Source organism: Dendrobates tinctorius, unplaced genomic scaffold (assembly GCF_039654945.1).
Source record: "Dendrobates tinctorius isolate UK_male_01 unplaced genomic scaffold, ASM3965494v1 ptg000027l, whole genome shotgun sequence".
Taxonomy (NCBI): domain Eukaryota; kingdom Metazoa; phylum Chordata; class Amphibia; order Anura; family Dendrobatidae; genus Dendrobates; species Dendrobates tinctorius.
Window position 1 is genome coordinate 1,592,125 of NW_027361695.1, and position 18,261 is coordinate 1,610,385.

Below are 18,261 nucleotides of genomic sequence, written 5' to 3' on the forward strand. Positions count from 1 at the left end.
TGTAGGAAACTAGGTGGCACTGGTCACATTGAGCCTCTGATACTTTTTGTTGGTGTATAATCATATGCTGTGAGCACCACCATGAAGTGGTGTACAACAGGGTACAAACAACAGGGTACAAACAAATCATTATTACTATCAGTCCAAGTGGACAATTATATAGGTAAAGTTAATGATGTCCCTGTGCCAAGCAGTGTGGAGGATCGGAATACACTGAGGAGACCAGAACAGCGGGGTTTGGGGAGAAGAATTATATGGTGCCCATTATACTGTATGAAGTAATATATGGGGCTCATTATACTGTATGGAGCATTATATGGGGCCCATAATACTGTATGCAGTAATATATGGGGCCCATAATACTGTATGGCGCATTATGTGGGGATAGGGGATGACTTTGTTTGTTGTGGATCTGACCGCTGGGACCCCCATGATCCCGGGAAACGTAGCTTTGAAGAGCACCATGTAAATGGAGCTGTGGTCAATCATACGCACTGTGGTGCCATTCACATGTGGCTCTTCAAATAACTCCTATAAGAGAGTGATGAGGGGACGACAAAGTATAGCAAAAATTCACTGATCGGGGCTGATGACTGCTATAGTTTGTGGGCTGGTGGGATTTGTGCAGGGCTGCAATTTTGTCCCAGTCTGGCCCTGTGCCAGGCCTACCATTGCCGTTAATGACCCTTGTCCTGGATGCTTCTGTGTTGTTCTTGTCTGTGCGTGTGATGGCGCTGACATCCTTGTGTTTGTGCGGATCGGAGCACAGGTGCAGAGAAACTAATTTCTCCATCTCCTCCATTGCCAGCGTCGGCGTATATCGCCCAGCACTTGGATGATATCAGAGTGATGTGCGCTGTCACTCGCACCCATAGACATATATGGGTGCGAGTGCGCCGAGTTTCGGCTGAGTGTCGGTGACAATCGCAGCGTGCTCCAATTTCACTCGCACGTACAATACAGCCGAGGAAAAAAACAATGATGGGAGCTGCCCCATAGATGAATACTGGTCCGAGTGCTATGCGATGTTTTATCATATAGCACTCGTCCGTATTCATTGCTAGTGTGACGCCGGCCTTATGCTCAGATCACGAGAACCTTGGCCAGACCATGCATTGCCATCTGATCTTGGATCGATTTGTACAGATGTCTGAACGTGTCCTTTGACAGATTGTGTTCTTGATGCTATACTACCTGAAGAGCCCGGCGCTGCCCGGGCATAGTAACTAACTGTGGTTAGTTATAACAAATTATAATGATTATCCTCCATCCCATAGTCCCGTGCCCATATACCCATCATACATATCCTCCATCTCATAGTCCCGTGCCCATATACCCATCATACATATCCTCCATCCCATAGTCCCGTGCCCATATACCCATCATACATATCCTCCATCTCATAGTCGAGTGCCCATATACCCATCATACATATCCTCCATCCCATAGTCCCGTGCCCATATACCCATCATACATATCCTCCATCCCATAGTCCCGTGCCCATATACCCATCATACATATCCTCCATCCCATAGTCCCGTGCCCATATACCCATCATACATATCCTCCATCTCATAGTCCCGTGCCCATATACCCATCATACATATCCTCCATCTCATAGTCCCGTGCCCATATACCCATCATACATATCCTCCATCCCATAGTCCCGTGCCCATATACCCATCATACATATCCTCCATCCCATAGTCCCGTGCCCATATACCCATCATACATATCCTCCATCCCATAGTCCCGTGCCCATATACCCATCATACATATCCTCCATCTCATAGTCCCGTGCCCATATACCCATCATACATATCCTCCATCCCATAGTCCCGTGCCCATATACCCATCATACATATCCTCCATCTCATAGTCGAGTGCCCATATACCCATCATACATATCCTCCATCCCATAGTCCCGTGCCCATATACCCATCATACATATCCTCCATCCCATAGTCCCGTGCCCATATACCCATCATACATATCCTCCATCCCATAGTCCCGTGCCCATATACCCATCATACATATCCTCCATCTCATAGTCCCGTGCCCATATACCCATCATACATATCCTCCATCTCATAGTCCCGTGCCCATATACCCATCATACATATCCTCCATCTCATAGTCCCGTGCCCATATACCCATCATACATTCCTCCATCCCATAGTCCCGTGCCCATATACCCATCATACATATCCTCCATCCCATAGTCCCGTGCCCATATACCCATCATACATATCCTCCATCCCATAGTCCCGTGCCCATATACCCATCATACATATCCTCCATCTCATAGTCCCGTGCCCATATACCCATCATACATATCCTCCATCCCATAGTCCCGTGCCCATATACCCATCATACATATCCTCCATCCCATAGTCCCGTGCCCATATACCCATCATACATATCCTCCATCCCATAGTCCCGTGCCCATATACCCATCACACATCCTCCATCCCATAGTCCCGTGCCCATATACCCGTCATACATATCCTCCATCCCATAGTCCTGTGCCCATATACCCATCACACATCCTCCATCCCATAGTCCCATGCCCATATACCCATCATACATATCCTCCATCCCATAGTCCCGTGCCCATATACCCATCATACATATCCTCCATCCTATAGTCCCGTGCCCATATACCCATCACACATCCTCCATCCCATAGTCCCGTGCCCATATACCCGTCATACATATCCTCCATCCCATAGTCCTGTGCCCATATACCCATCACACATCCTCCATCCCATAGTCCAGTGCCCATATACCCATCATACATATCCGCCATCCCATAGTCCCGTGCCCATATACCCATCATACATATCCGCCATCCCATAGTCCCATGCCCATATACCCATCATACATATCCTCCATCCCATAGTCCCGTACCCATATACCCATCACACATCCTCCATCCCATAGTCCCATGCCCATATACCCATCATACACATCCTCCATCCCATAGTCCAGTGCCCATATACCCATCATAGATATCCGCCATCCCATAGTCCCGTGCCCATATACCCATCATACATATCCTCCATCCCATAGTCCAGTGCCCATATACCCATCATACATATCCGCCATCCCATAGTCCCGTGCCCATATACCCATCATACATATCCGCCATCCCATAGTCCCGTGCCCATATACCCATCATACATATCCGCCATCCCATAGTCCCGTGCCCATATACCCATCATACATATCCGCCATCCCATAGTCCCGTGCCCATATACCCATCATACATATCCTCCATCCCATAGTCCCGTGCCCATATACCCATCATACATATCCTCCATCCCATAGTCCCGTGCCCATATACCCATCACACATCCTCCATCCCATAGTCCCGTGCCCATATACCCATCATACATATCCTCCATCCCATAGTCTGTGCCCATATACCCATCACACATCCTCCATCCCATAGTCCCGTGCCCATATACCCATCACACACATCCTCCATCCCATAGTCTGTGCCCATATACCCATCACACATCCTCCATCCCATAGTCCCGTGCCCATATACCCATCACACATCCTCCATCCCATAGTCCCATGCCCATATACCCATCATACATATCCTCCATCCCATAGTCCCGTGCCCATATACCCATCACACATCCTCCATCCCATAGTCCCGTGCCCATATACCCATCATACATATCCGCCATCCCATAGTCCCGTGCCCATATACCCATCATACATATCCGCCATCCCATAGTCCCGTGCTCATACAACCTATATGTTTACTCATATTTGTTGCAGTATTGGGGGGGGCCAGGAAAATTTCTTGCACAGGGGCCCTCTGCAGTCTGTGTCCGCCTCTGGTATGGCCACTGGTTATGGCCACTGGTGACCTACAGAATCACTTCTAGGAGGTCAATTCCTCAAGACAATTTAGCACAATTTGTGACAGTTTCACACCAGTTTTCTGACACTGATGAATCGAGGTCCAAGTTTATGAAAAAAAAAAAAGATATATATATATAAACCAAATACCTATGGCAGCTGCTGAATTGCTGGGCATCCACTTATCTCTTGCAATCATCCTGACATGACACCATCCCTAGCCACAGACTCAGCACCACTCATTTAAAGGGAGCCATTCAGCACGTTTTTACATATGGCAGTAGTGATATGGTGGTATAGCTGAGCATCCCCCAATAAAAATGATCACTTTCTTGTAGAGATCCGATATGCCGCTCATGAGAAATCTAGCCTAGAAGCCATATGCAAATTGGAGTGGAAGTGCACTGGGGGTGTGTCAGTGCACTTGGATTGACTCTTCCTGACACAACCTCGGTACAGTTCCATATAACTTTTACACTAGATTTTGCATAACTGGAACCTTGGATCTCTACAAAAAAATATCATTATGATAGGTTCCCTTTAAGGGATTAAGCTGCATTACCAGACACAGCCTATGGACAAGGGTGGCGCTGTTGCTGTTTTTGCTTTTTTTACTCTTGTATGATCCAGTGAACAGTAGAGGAATTAATCACATGAGCAGTTATTAGGTGCCCCCTGCCCAGCTTGTACTTAGCCCTGAGGACAGTCATAATACGGTGGCACACACTTTGTTTTGGTTTCAGCTATCCGGATAATTGGCACAGGCGGCCGGGGTGCAGGAAGGAGCAGTTTGTTTTGGAATTAGCTGCGGCATTGTGTATTAATTGCTGTTTGTTCGCTTTTGCACAGGATGTTCCACTTGAGCGAGAAGTAAGCGGACTGAGCTCTCCAGATGTTCCAGCATTAATTTATACCAGTTATTAAACATCAAAAACTGAGAGATTTCTAATTTTATTGTTTACAGCTTATTGCCTAGGTTACCGGCCACCTCTGCAGTCTGTCAGAGGTGGCCGCTTCACTAGGAAAAAAGTGCATGCTTGCAAGCTATTGGGTATACACCATGCAAGCTCAACTCTGATCCAGAGTCCCCGCACCGGTCTGTACTGTCAATATTCAGGAGCGGTGACCAAAGTAGATTGGACAACTACTTTAAATAGAATCCATGAGCAGGTTTTTCCTGTGTAATCTGAAAGCAGCATACTATAGGGCAAGAGATCCTGCTTCCAGCGATGTATCACTTACTGGGCTGCTTGCTGTAGTTTCAGTACAATCCCTGTTTTCTGTGCTGTAGATGTGGCAGAGCTTGGTATGCTGAGCCGTGTATAACCCCGCCCACACCACTGATTGGTAGCTACCTCTGTACAATGTCAGCAATCTGCCAATCAGTGGTGGGGGCGGGATTATACAGATTCGCTGGACCGGCCTGAACGTGACACCTAGTCCTACAGTAATAATCTCCTTCTGATAAAACGCTGATTGTATTGAAACTACAACACACAGTCCAGTAAGTGATACAGCCCTGGAATCAGGTCCTCCTCTTTATTATGCTGCTTTCAGATAAAAATCGCAAAAAAACAGCTTACAGATTTCCTTAACATTTTTTTTAAAGCTTGGGCAAAAATAATCTGATCACATACTGCTCTGCACCTGATGATCTCACATGAGACCACCTTGCAGCAAGTATTCAATCTCCCTATGGCACCACCGCTGGGGAAATAAGGCATTACATGGTATCCAGTGATTTTTGATTGATGCCTTCTAAGTTCTAAGGGTACTGGCCCTTTAATGTAAGACAGTAGAGGGATCTCCTACCCCCTGGCAGCCATCTGTCTTGGTCCTGAGCCACCTCTACCACCCCATAAGTCTGGTATAACCTATGCCCTGTGCCCGGGTGAGACCAGTGGGTGTGTAGCCTCTTTTGCACAACAGCGACAACAGGTAGAGGAGTAAATTAGCAACAGATTAAATTTAAAAAAAGTAATTGGCTAATTATTCTAGATGAGGATGATGGCGACTCGCCCAAGAGGAAACATTCATTATTTCTTTATTATCAGATGGGAACGTATAGCGCAATACCTTTATTTAAAGGGGTTGCCCGGGCTTACTGTATGGATGGCCTACGACATAGGATAAAGGGTTAATATTGGGTCGGTGGAGGTCTTATATCCGACACCCCAACCGATCAGCTGCTTTTAGCCCCAGATATAAACAGAGAATGGCGCCAACGCGTGACAGCGCCATACACTGTGTAGTGGCCAAACTCAGGTACTGCAGCTCAGGTCGTATGTATTTTAATAGGAGCTGAGTTGCAGTACCGAGCAATGGCCACTACACAATGAACGGAGCATCAGCTTTAAAAAACAGCACCACACCAGTCTAAAGGCTGTTAGTGGTATCGCAGGGCAGCCGTATGAAACTCCTTAAACTACCGGAATGAAGTTCAAAAAATTCTAAAAACTTTTGTTTTTTAAATTCCAAGGACGAGTGCAATGGATTTTCACATAAGCGGCCATCAAAATCTCAGGTGCCGTGACAAAAGACAAACAAAGAAATAGAAAAACATGTCTGTGTCCTTTAAGAAACAGCGCCACACCTATCTAGAGGTTGTTAGTGGTATTGCAGCTCAGTTCCATTCATTTCAATAGAGATGACATGCAATACCGGACACAACCCATGGACAGAGGTGGCGCTGTTTATAGAAGAAAGCAGCTATGTTTTTTCTTTTTTTTTTCTTTTTTTACACTGGACACCACTTTAGTTAGTGTTTTTTTAATAGTTTTTTTTTAATTCAACGGTGAACAAAACTTAGAGGCAGACGGCGAAGATTAAAAATCAGACCCCTTTCAGGAGCTATGTGACCCCAACACACTTCTAACCAGGGGTTAAGATCATCCGGTGATGGCGCCATAAACCAGGCTCTGACCATAAGCTGCAGACTTCAATTTCCCGGTTCAACTTCCAATAAATTTATGATCATTTTACTGCAAAAGTCGCCGTCTGAACATTCTGACAACCTGATGGAAAATTCCGTAATTCTCCTGGCTGAGTCAGGATCAAGACATGTAGAAGCGCCTCCGATGCCGAAAAATTACCAGACCCCAATGTTTAAGTAGGGAAAGGGAAATAAGGCTCTGTTCACACCGTGCGTTTTTGCTGCATTCTTTTTAATGCAAATTGTAAGCTGCATTTTACGGTACGAGTAAAAGCTATGTCAGAAATCTCATGCACACACACTTTTTTTTTCCTGACTGATTTGAAAAACTGCAGAATGTCACTTCTTTCAGCATTTTTGCAGCTTTTTTTTTTACACCCATAGAAAGCAATGAGTAAGTGCAAAAACGCAGCAAAAACCTAAGGAAGTTGCATCACGTTTTTTTATCAGCATGCACAAGAGACAACAAAAACCCAGCGAAACCAGCATTTTTTTTTCTAAGTAGTTGTTTTGTTTTGTTTTTTTTTACAACAAGCCGAAGTTTTTTTGAAAAGGGACAATCCCTTTAAGGGACGACCGAGCGGTCGGTGACTTCCTTATGAAAATTCTATAAAAAGGCAGATGACGACATTTCGAGAAACTGTTTTGCATCTGCCTCCAACAAGGAAAAAAAAAGAAAATAAAATCCTGACGTTCTCTCCTAGAGACGGGCTGTAAACAGAACTGGTGGAACTGGGTCAATTATTGGATGACGCCTGCGCTTTATATCAGGGCTATTCGCGGGAAAAGCTCAACGATGAGCTGCAACATGTAGGAGCCGCACCGATCCCCACCTACAACTACGCGGTGATTCACCGGCTCATCACTACATCTTTGGTATCTATACTCCTCTTTGAAATACAGAAAAAAAAAATCTGGAAACTGTCAGTAAGCAGGATAATTCTAAGGCTGGTTTCACACTAGCGGTTTTTTGCGCTGCGTGTGCATACATGCGCAATGCACCCTATGTTTAACATGGGTGCGCAATGTCTAGTGTTTGTAAGCATTTTTGTGCGCATGCGTTTTTTGCAGTGCGCACCGGACACACCCTGTTGCACGTCAGCGTTTAAAATCGCATGCGTTTTAAGAGTCAAACTGGTTAAAACGCATGCGCATAAAATAAGCAAATGCATGCAAAATGCTTGATGTGTTTTTTGTATGCGTTTGGACTGCACACGCAGCGCAGCGCAAAAAAACGCTAGTGTGAAACCAGCCTAAAGCACATTATATAAGGCTTTATTTTCTCCATAGGCCAGCCTCGTATCTCTATATATAAAAGTGAATGTATGTATGTATGTGTGTGTATCACCAACCAAACACGAAGCATCAGAGTGGGACGCGGAGGGATACAGCAGGACGGTGCATGGAGAGCGGGGCTGTGGAGGGAGAGAGCGGGGCTGTGGAGGGACAGCGGGCCAAGGATGTAGAGCGCGGCTGCGGAGGGATAGAATGGGACGGTGGGTGGAGAGCGGGGCTGTGGAGGGACAGCGGGCCAAGGATGTAGAGCGCGGCTGCGGAGGGATAGAATGGGACGGTGGGTGGAGAGCGGGGCTGTGGAAGGGGAGAGCGTGATGGCGGGTGGAGAGCGGGGCTGTGGAAGGAGAGAGCGTGATGGCGGGTGGAGAGCGGGGCTGTGGAAGGAGAGAGCATGATGGCGGGTGGAGAGCGGGGCTGTTAAGGGAGAGAGCAGGACCCACAGTTGGGTACTATGCCCGGGCAACGCCGGGCTCTTCAGCTAGTATTAGATATTCACGAGTTAAAGGGAACCTGTCAGCACTAGGAAGAAGCCGTCCCAATCCATAGGCATGCCCCTAGTGCACATCCAGCCTCATTTGCATATGACTTTTTACTCTAGATATCTCATGATTGGCACATTGCATCTCTGCAAAAAAAAAAAAAAATAGAATATTTTTATTGGAGCCTCTACACAGCCATAAGACTAGTTCTATATACATTGGCATGCTGACTGGTTCCCTTTAATAAGCAGAACTACAAAGGGTATTGGCAGGTTTGTAGGAAATTATAAAAACATGGCTGCTGCCTTCTAATATAAGGGCCACCCTTATCCTCAGGTTGTGTCTATTATTGTAGCTCATCTGAATGCAGTCATACCTGCTAGAGACTACGCACAGGTGTGGTGCTGTTTCTAAAAAAAGAAAGAAAAAAAAAAAAGTAAAAAAAACAGACTTTTTTTATGTAATTTCCTTGCACTTTTAAAGTGTTAATAATCCATATATCACTAATATATACATACTATTATTGAAACGTTATTAAAAGAAATCAGATCCGTCAACTGCTACCTGTTGATGGTTTCCATGTAGGAATTTTTCTGAATTGCCCTAAATGCAAACAAGGGCGAAACTGTCAAAAACGAAGCAACTAAAACGTCATATTACATCGAATGTCAATGTTTGACCTACGCAGGCGAGATCAGATCCCAATCATCAGACGCCGCTGTTATATAGATTGTCGGCAGTGCTGCTGCAGATCTAATGCTCAGGAGAGGCGACAGACTGCGCATGGTGCAGCAGCATGCCGCATGTCACAGGCAGTGTCAGAGTGCAAACTCCCCCCCCACCGCAGAAAGGGGATCGATGGACTTGTGCAGATTAGTGACTGTCGCACGGGTGACGCCGTAAGGTTGTCAGTAATGTTCCGTAAAGCCCTTGGAGGGAGGACGGCGATCCCTCGGTTTTTTCACAGTCTGATACTCATCAATTGTTTCAGTTCTTGAAATGACTGAAAGATTCAAAAGGTCAATAAGTCTATAAGCAAGAAACCCAAATGTGTCTGTGTCCTCGAAGGGGATATTATTACACAGAGCACCGCTTTATTGTGGGGGACGCTACTTTGTGGGAGCTATTGTTTTATGGGGGGCACAATAGAAGAAGGCAGTGGTACGGAAAAGAAAAGACATCACCTTTCAATCATTACAGAGTAGCCACCCTTCTAATTTGTATTTTATAAATCAATAGTACACAAAGGACTAAGTAACTTTGTAATATATCTTATCAGAGAAATCCGCTTCTTTCGCCCCCTGATCTGATTCAATGTCAATTCGGGGGGTAAAAGCTGTAAAATCCGTCTTCAATGAATACATATTTTCCCATTATTGAGATAAGAGATGACAGTTGGTGCTTGTAACATTCTATGGAGGTAGGAGCTAGAATATACGCAGACATTCTGCAGGAGGTTCATCAGGTTACACTTTAACTCCACTGTAATCAGTTTTCACAACTTGAATCTCAAAGTTATTTGGTGACTGCAATTTTTAAAGGGAACCTGTCAGTTGTTTCTTGCTGCCCAAACCGCTCTAGTTCATTGGCAGGTGTCTCCATGTGTGTATATCGGGAGAGACCTGTCAATGAGCGAGAGTGGTGCAGGGAGATGCCAGGTGAATGCCTCACTGGACTAGCCTTTTCTCTTCCTATAGTCCTCAGCTGATTCTCTAAACTTTTGTTTTATGAAATGCAGGAGAATTTTTGAAAAAAAAGCATACCTGGCTGCCATAGTTCAGCAAAGCTGTGAGTCATGGCGCCCATGGTTTGAGCAGCATTAATAAACTGACAGGTTCCCTTTAAGGTCTTTTAAACGTCAGGTTCACACACGTAAGGTGTGGAAAGACACAAACTTAATGGAACATTTCCACCCAGCCAAATCAGATCGCCTGCTTTGCCCTGATGAGGGGCAAACACCCCGAAACATGTGTCTGGCTTGGCTTCTTATCCCACATCATGTGGCAAGGTTCGTTAAAGATCCGATAATGACTTTTAGGATTGCGACATCCAATACACTACAATTTCTACAAGTTGCAGAATATTTGGTCCATTCTTAATCTGACTTATGTTCACCAAGCCTCAGTTTCTCCATGGTAACAGACAAACTCTGTGTAGTCTGATCCTGCAGCCATGTGTTCCTCCACTTTTCTAACCCCTCTTCTTGCTAACCCTACAAACAGTAGAGATAATAAATAAAAAATAATTAATGTTGCACATTTAATTTTGCATTAAAATAATTGATTATATAATCAATAATTATTCATGCAAAATTAAAAATTGCTGCATCTTCCCTTTAACGAGATCTCGGTAGCGACGGCATAAAATTGTAAAATTACATATTTTAGAATTTACTCGTAAACGTTGTGATCGGTTTCCAGGTACTAAAACCCAAAGTTCCTGAGAAAGGCTAAAATATAGGGCAAGAACTGCAGCCTACATTCACCACCACAGAGATCTGGTTACTGTCGGTGGCGGGTTTCTAAGAAAACCCATCTGATGATTCTGCCTAATCTCTCAGGCTCCGCAGCGTAGTATTATACACGGCCCTAAAGGGGTTAGGCGACAACCCGAATCATAAAGCCATCACAAACGGGGAAGTGATGCTGGAAGTTTATGTAACAAGCGATATTTGATAATACAAATGTGAACAAGAAACATTGTATCACTTTACATAGTGAGATGTCAGCAAACTGAGAATATGTCTGATATTAACACCATGGGCGCTGGCGGGACGCTCAACCCCAGTCTCATGGACCATCTAATGCTAAGAAAAGAAGAGCAGCAAGATGGCTCAGTGGTTAGCATTGCAGCGCTGGGGTCCTGGGCTCAAATCCCACCAAGAACAACATCTGCAAGGAGTTTGTACGTTCTCCCCGTGTTTGTGTGGGTTTCCTACAGGTTCTCCGGATTCCTTCCACAACTCCAAAGACAAACAGGGAAATTAGATCATGAGCCCCAATATGTCGGCTCCTCAACCCTATTAAGATGAACGCAGCAGACTATGGTATCCTGTCCATAAGCGCCATCCTTGGTAAGGCTGGTTTCACATTAGTGCTTTTTAAGCGCACGCACGGCCGGGGGTAGCTCCGCCCCCGAGCCGGCTCTCTGCCCGGCGTGCCCGCCCCTTGCTTGTAGCGCCGCCTCCTAGCGCACAGCGGCGCCTGCGATCGGCGCACCCTATCTTTAGCATAGGGTGCGCAGATCGTGCGCAGGCTGTGCGCTAGTTGCGCTTTGACCTGCGCTGCGCACTTTTGACGGTGCGCCGTGCGCGCCAAAATCAAACTTTTCGTCAAAAGTGCGCAGCGCAGGTCAAAGCGCAACTAGCGCACAGCCTGCGCACGATCTGCGCACCCTATGCTAAAGATAGGGTGCGCCGATCGCAGGCGCCGCTGTGCGCTAGGAGGCGGCGCTACAAGCAAGGAGCGGGCACGCCGGGCAGAGAGCCGGCTCGGGGGCGGAGCTACCCCCGGCCGTGCGTGCGCTTAAAAAGCGCTAATGTGAAACCAGCCTAAGCTCCGCCCCCGGCCACGCCTCCTCCTATGGGCGCATGACACTGCATGCGACTGGCGTACCCTATATTTAGCATTGGGTACGTTGGCCGTGCACTGGTATGTTTTTGCCGGCGCATGCGCCCTTTTTGCACTGCGCCGAGTGCACAAATATGCAACATATTGCGTTTGGCGCACGTCGGTGCAGCGTCAAAAGGGTGCATGGGCTGGCAAAAACATACCAGCGCACGGCCAGCGTACCCAACGCTAAATATAGGGTACGCTGGTCGCATGCAGCGTCATGTGCCCATAGGAGGAGCTGACCGGCGGAGGCGCGTCCGGGGGCGGCCCTGCGCTGCGCCTCATAACGCAAGTCTGAAAGTAGCCTTAGTGCCGCTAAGTAGCGGATGCCGTCAGTGCATTGCCATTAGCGCAATGTGAACCCAGCCTAAGGTTGGAATTTTATTTACACCCCATTAGCATGGAAAAGACCAATAAAGTAACCAAAACCTTCTATCTCCGTATAGTCTGCTGTGTCTCACGCAAGTTTCTAAACTGGTCACGTTTCGCCGCTGACACAGCACAAGTGGTAACACAATACACACTGGGAATGTAACACGCCACCACGCAAAAAAAAAAACCCCAACTTTTGTTCATTGTGACAGGTGTGAAAATAATCTCCAAAAACATAGGTTGCCTGAAGAGATGAAAATAACATGGAGAGAAATATCAATATGCGGTTCCCCCTAAAAGCCCAATTATTAGAACATTTACTTCACAACTTCAGTTTTACAGGGGATGACCAAACTTAGGAGAAAGAAACATGGCGTATATCCTCCAGAAATGGCACCGCACATGCTCATGAGTTGTATTTTTGGTATTGCAGCTCCATTGAAGTGAAAGGGTCTGAGCTGCAGTACCAAACACAACCTGTGGACAGGGGTGGTGCTATTTTTTGAAGAAACTCTGTTTTAAATGCTGATCAATAAACCATTCAGTTTACCATACAATCTACTGAAACAAGGAAAAAAAATATTTCCAATATCAATGTATTCATCCAATGATGTTGCTATCAGACCTGCTGAAATCTGTAGTTCCACAAGCGATCACTGCCCACAATACTGTCATGAGTTTCCCTTAAAGAACAAATGGACTTAGAGCAGTATTGTCAGACAAAAATAAATGAGATAAAAGCACATAAAAATTATAAGGCCAAACACATAACACACCATCTTCTACTTGGCTTTGTCTGTGGGTTTGCCCCAAGAGGAAGCTGATAGGCGAAACCTAGGGTTTGATAAAAGATGCTGTTCTGCGAGTTTGACATACTTTTTATGTGTTTGTATGTCAAACACTTGGCATGCCAGCTTCTACCCGACCAAGGGATTCATCCGTCAGCTTCTTCCAGGGGCAAACCCACAGGCGAAACCTAAATATAAAGCAAAGCTAATTGTCTGGCAGCACCACCCAATGCCTAGTTGTTCTTTTGCCAATATTGTGTGCGGTGATCACTTGTAGAACTACTGATCTCAGCAGGACCGATAGCAATATCATTGAATGAATACACCAATACTGGAAGGGGGACGGAGAGGGAGGATTCGGGATGATGTGGATTCTGCTCTAAGGATCGTCGATGTGGTAAAGTTGCATTTTATCTATTTTTACTGTGGACCGCTTTATTCATCCTTGTGATGCCTAGATTTCACTTGTGTCCTGGCGGCAGAAAAAGTACCTGATGAAACAATTATTGGAGCACCAATATGGCTGCCATGTGGGTCTTCAACGTGTGGAGGTGGCGGTAGGTGATGGGCACAAAAACAGAAGCCCAACGGAGTTGTCAGACATAGCAACATTTAAAGGGTTAAACCGCGATCGGAGCTGCCGTTAGCGGCGGATGGCCTCTGTTTAACGTGTGCCGGCTGTGATGTGTGTACAGCGTGCTCAGCTCCTGAGCCCGCTCCACACTCATGAACCCAACATAGGATGTGCTATTCCGTCCTGTGTCGGGAATGGCTTAATGTAGTGCATCCCATAGAATACAATCTGCTAACAGGAGCGATAGTAGCAGCCCGATGGTCCATTTCCAGGAGGAACAACAGAGGAAAGGCACAATGGAGACTTCGAAGAACTAAACTTGACAGATCTGTAATTACATGCAGTTATTTACTGCGGCAGACATAGACGGCTCTTCTTTAAATGTTGTGTCTAAGCCTTTGTTTTAGGATGAAACGCACACCCTATATATAAAGTTCTCAGAAGTAGACGTGATAATCACCAACTCATCCTTTATATGGAGGGAAATTCCTCCGCCCTCTGTGTACATTTTCTTTATTACGCCTCAATATATTTTACACACACCTGAGACTTCTCAGGGCCATATGGACAGGGTATAACAATGCACATAAACATAGGCCCCCGACAGCCACAGTTCCCCTAGTAACCAAAACTAATCTTGCTCTTGATGCCCATAGCAACCAATCAGGGCACAGCTTTCATTTTTCCAGGGCAGATTATGAAAAAAAAGCTGTGTTCTGATTGGTTGCTATAGGCAACGAGGCCTTTATCAAGCAAAAGCCTCTAACTACTGCTACATGTTGAAGCAATTTGGGTACAGGGCCGGTGTACGGCCTATTATACGGCCTTCACTTTTATATTTGTACCAAATAATAGTGTGCCGTTCAGGAAAGTAAAGGGAATATCCCTGTGACAAGCCGCAGAGGTGTATCTCCGTAGTGGCCCGCACTTCCATGTGCCATATATAATCCTAATGTCTTCTTATGTGGCAGAGGGGATGTTGGGCCCCTTCTGCCACCAGGGCTATGGTGCAGCTGTACCCATTATAGCTTAGTTAAAATGACAGCCATTTTTTGGCGTGTTTTGTCGCAACTTTGTTTATGAGGTTTTTTTTCTGCTTCAATTTATTCAGCAGTCAAATTTGGGAGGTTTGGGGTCTTTTTTTAAGCAAAAACATCTCAAGGATTGATATCCTAATTGTTTTTCCAAGTGGGGAAAGAATTGGGGGAAAATTAGCGCCATGTGCGCCATAGGCCGTGCTTCACAGGCGAAATCAGCCAGATGAGTATTTGAAGCAGTTTTTCATTTGGATTTTGAAGCAGAATCCGCTCCAAATTCCACGTAAAAAAAAAAAAGCTCCAAGTACTCTTGAAATAAGCATCACTTACCGGGTAAACTCGCATATAATGCACAGGGAAAAATAGAAAAAGAAGCAACATGTCAATTCTTCAGGCGTTTCTGCTTGAGGAAATACTCTGTATTTCACTAATGAATCAATAGAAGCAGTAAAAAAAAACCGCAAGTAGACCAATTATTAATGAATAAGGCCGTTCAGATGAGTGTTTTCATCAGAGAAAGCTGTAGCAGGCGCTCGTCTTCTGTATTTCGGGTGACAATTGCCCATTCACGTCTATAGGTGCAGAAAAACGTACATCCATTCTATATCCGATTTTTACAGATACGTTGTCACTATTAATATTCAAAACTGTTTTTGATCAGGTCCATTTCTTAACTATTGATTTATAAAAACAGATGCAGTACAGATTTAAAAAATGCACTTATGGATGGAATACGGATGAAAATCGGCCATTTTTTCTGTCTGTACATAAGGCGATTTTTCGTACACTCGGCTAAACCCAGCATGGACGACCCAAGTTCACATCTTCCTGGGGATGAGCTGAGCCAGACTGAGATATTAGACTATCGGCCTTAGGCTAAGTGCAGACGGAGTTTTGAGCCCTGCGGATTTTTCCGTGCAGAATGGAAGAAAACCGCAGGTCAAATGACCTACATTTTTCCTGCGGATTTCTTCCTTTTTTCTTGCGGTTCTTGTGCTGTTTTCCCCTGCGGATTTGGAGAACGGAGCAGGTGGAAAACCGCACAAAAGAAGTGACATGCTGCATATTTTGAACCACAGGAAAACCGCGCGGAAAAATCCGCAGCGTCCGCACAGCGTTTTTTTTTTCTATTGACTAACATGTTACTGTACATCACAATGCGGATATGCAACGTTTCTGCGCGGTAAAATCCGCTGCGGATCCGCTAAATATCTGCATCGTGTGCACATGGCCTTAAACGTCTAGAGAACTTTACATATTGGAAACCCCTTCAGACAACGGACGCAGCTGTCAACATAAAGCTAATATCACGACCCCGCTAAATTCTGCGTTTTGTGATAGCATGTGCCATACAGTCATACATAACAATCTCAGTGCAAAACCAGATATGTGATGTTTCACAAAAAAAATAAAAATAAACAAATGCACTACATATAATGAATATAGCGTAACTGATAACTGGCTACTTTTTTATCTGTCTAAATATACAAATAAATTAATAAATTATCTTGGTCAGCAGCCTGCAGCATTCCAGCTGTTGTAAGGCTGTGTGCACACGTTGCGGATTGGCTGCAGATCCTCAAGTGATTTACAGTACAATGTTGTACTATGGGGAAAAAAATTTGCTGTGCACATGCTGCAGAAAAATCAGCGCAGAAACGCAGCGGTTTTTTTTTTTTATCCCACAGCATGTCAATTTTTTGTGCGGATTCCACAGCGTTTTTACACCCATTCCATTATAGGAATCCGCAGGTGTAAAAACGCAGGTGAAATCCACACAAAATCTGCTAGAAATCCGCATAAAAAACGAACAGATTTTGACCTGCGGATTCTGACAAGAGATCCAGATTCCGCGATTCCGCACAACAGTCCGCAACGTGTGCACATACCCTAAAACTACAAATCCCAGCATGTTGGCAGCTCTCTGCTGTATAGATTCTATAAAAAAAGAAATCTATCAGCAGTATAGCACATCTATCCTTCTCATATCTATCTATCTATCTATCTAATCTATCCATACACGTTCCCCTTAGTTACCAACTCGTTGTACAACCTGCCGAACTCAAGCTATTGTAAAACTACAACTCCCAGTGTGCTGGTGGGACCCTGCTAGATAGCATTGTTTTTTTTATGTTTTTTGTTTTTATCTATAGCATCTAATTATCTATTAACCAGGGTCCGACCAGCAGGCTGGGAGTTGTAGTTTTATAACAGATGGGTACGACAGGTTGTAAACAACTTGTTGACAAGGGGGAGCATGTGTATAGATAGATAGATAGGTAGATGGATATTGGATGGATGGATGGACAGATAACAGATGTTATATAGCACATACTATAGCTAGATACATAGATAACTATTAAGATATGAGGATCGATATGATATACTTTAGATTGTTTTATTTTTATAAACTATTAATCTATAGTATATTACATCTATCCACATTATCTATTTGTACTATATCACATCCATCTTTGCATCTATATACACATACTCACACATCCCAAAAAAAAAGTTAACAACAACAATTCTTACAAAGTTGGCGGAGACATCTTTCCCAAAAATTTCAACTCCACTTTCCTCCTCGGAGCAAGAATCCTGCCCTCGGCTGACGTTTAACAGGAGTAGTAGTCCCAGGGTGAGGAAGACGAGCGAAAGACAATTCCTTGGTCCCAGACTCCCCATGGATTCCGCTGGTTTAGTTCATTGCGGACTGCAGCTATCCCACTTGGACACAGCGTTCAGGCCCCATAATGTGGGAGCAGCTTGGTGCCCCTTGTCTGTCCTCCCTACAGCCTTACTCAGTGTACCCTGTATGTCCTCCCTGCAGGCGGCCTCACTCAGTGGCATGGTGCAGCCGGCCCAGCCACATTTTTTAGTTTGTCACCTTTCTACATCGCTGTCACCACCCTGTAGAGCTGTGCTTGCTCCTCCTCAGGCTTCTACACCTCCCTCCTGGGTACTGAGCTCTTCCACCCACTCCTGCCTGTGTGTTATGTGTTTGCACAATACCTTTCCTGGCGGCAGGCCTCTCCCAGAGATGAACCCTACCTGCCTGTGGCCGCACTGCACCCAGGGGGCCCCCACTCCATCAGTTATCCCAGGCAGTGGGGGCCCCCACTCCATCACTTATCCCAGGCAGTGGGGTAACTTGAAGCTCATGGACCCCAATGCAAAGGCTCCAACGGGGCCCCAATTATTGCAAGTCTTTAATAGCATTGGTCTTTTTATATAGGCCAAAGGGCCTTTTTGGGCCCCTAGGCAATGGAGCACTGGAGCCCAGGTACAATTGCAAC

The 18,261-nt window shown here is 45.4% G+C and overlaps 1 protein-coding gene across 1 annotated transcript in view; it reads right to left on the reverse strand.

Moving 5' to 3' along the window:
• Window positions 1-18,024, reverse strand: part of IL17RE (interleukin 17 receptor E) — a 61,967-nt gene extending 43,943 nt beyond the window's left edge. Inside the window, exon 1 of the mRNA XM_073569646.1 lies at window positions 17,501-18,024. Within this exon, the coding sequence (XP_073425747.1) occupies window positions 17,501-17,650 (150 nt within the window). The 5' untranslated portion in view covers window positions 17,651-18,024. The remainder of the gene's footprint in view (window positions 1-17,500) is intronic.
• Window positions 18,025-18,261: the final 237 nt, after the last annotated feature.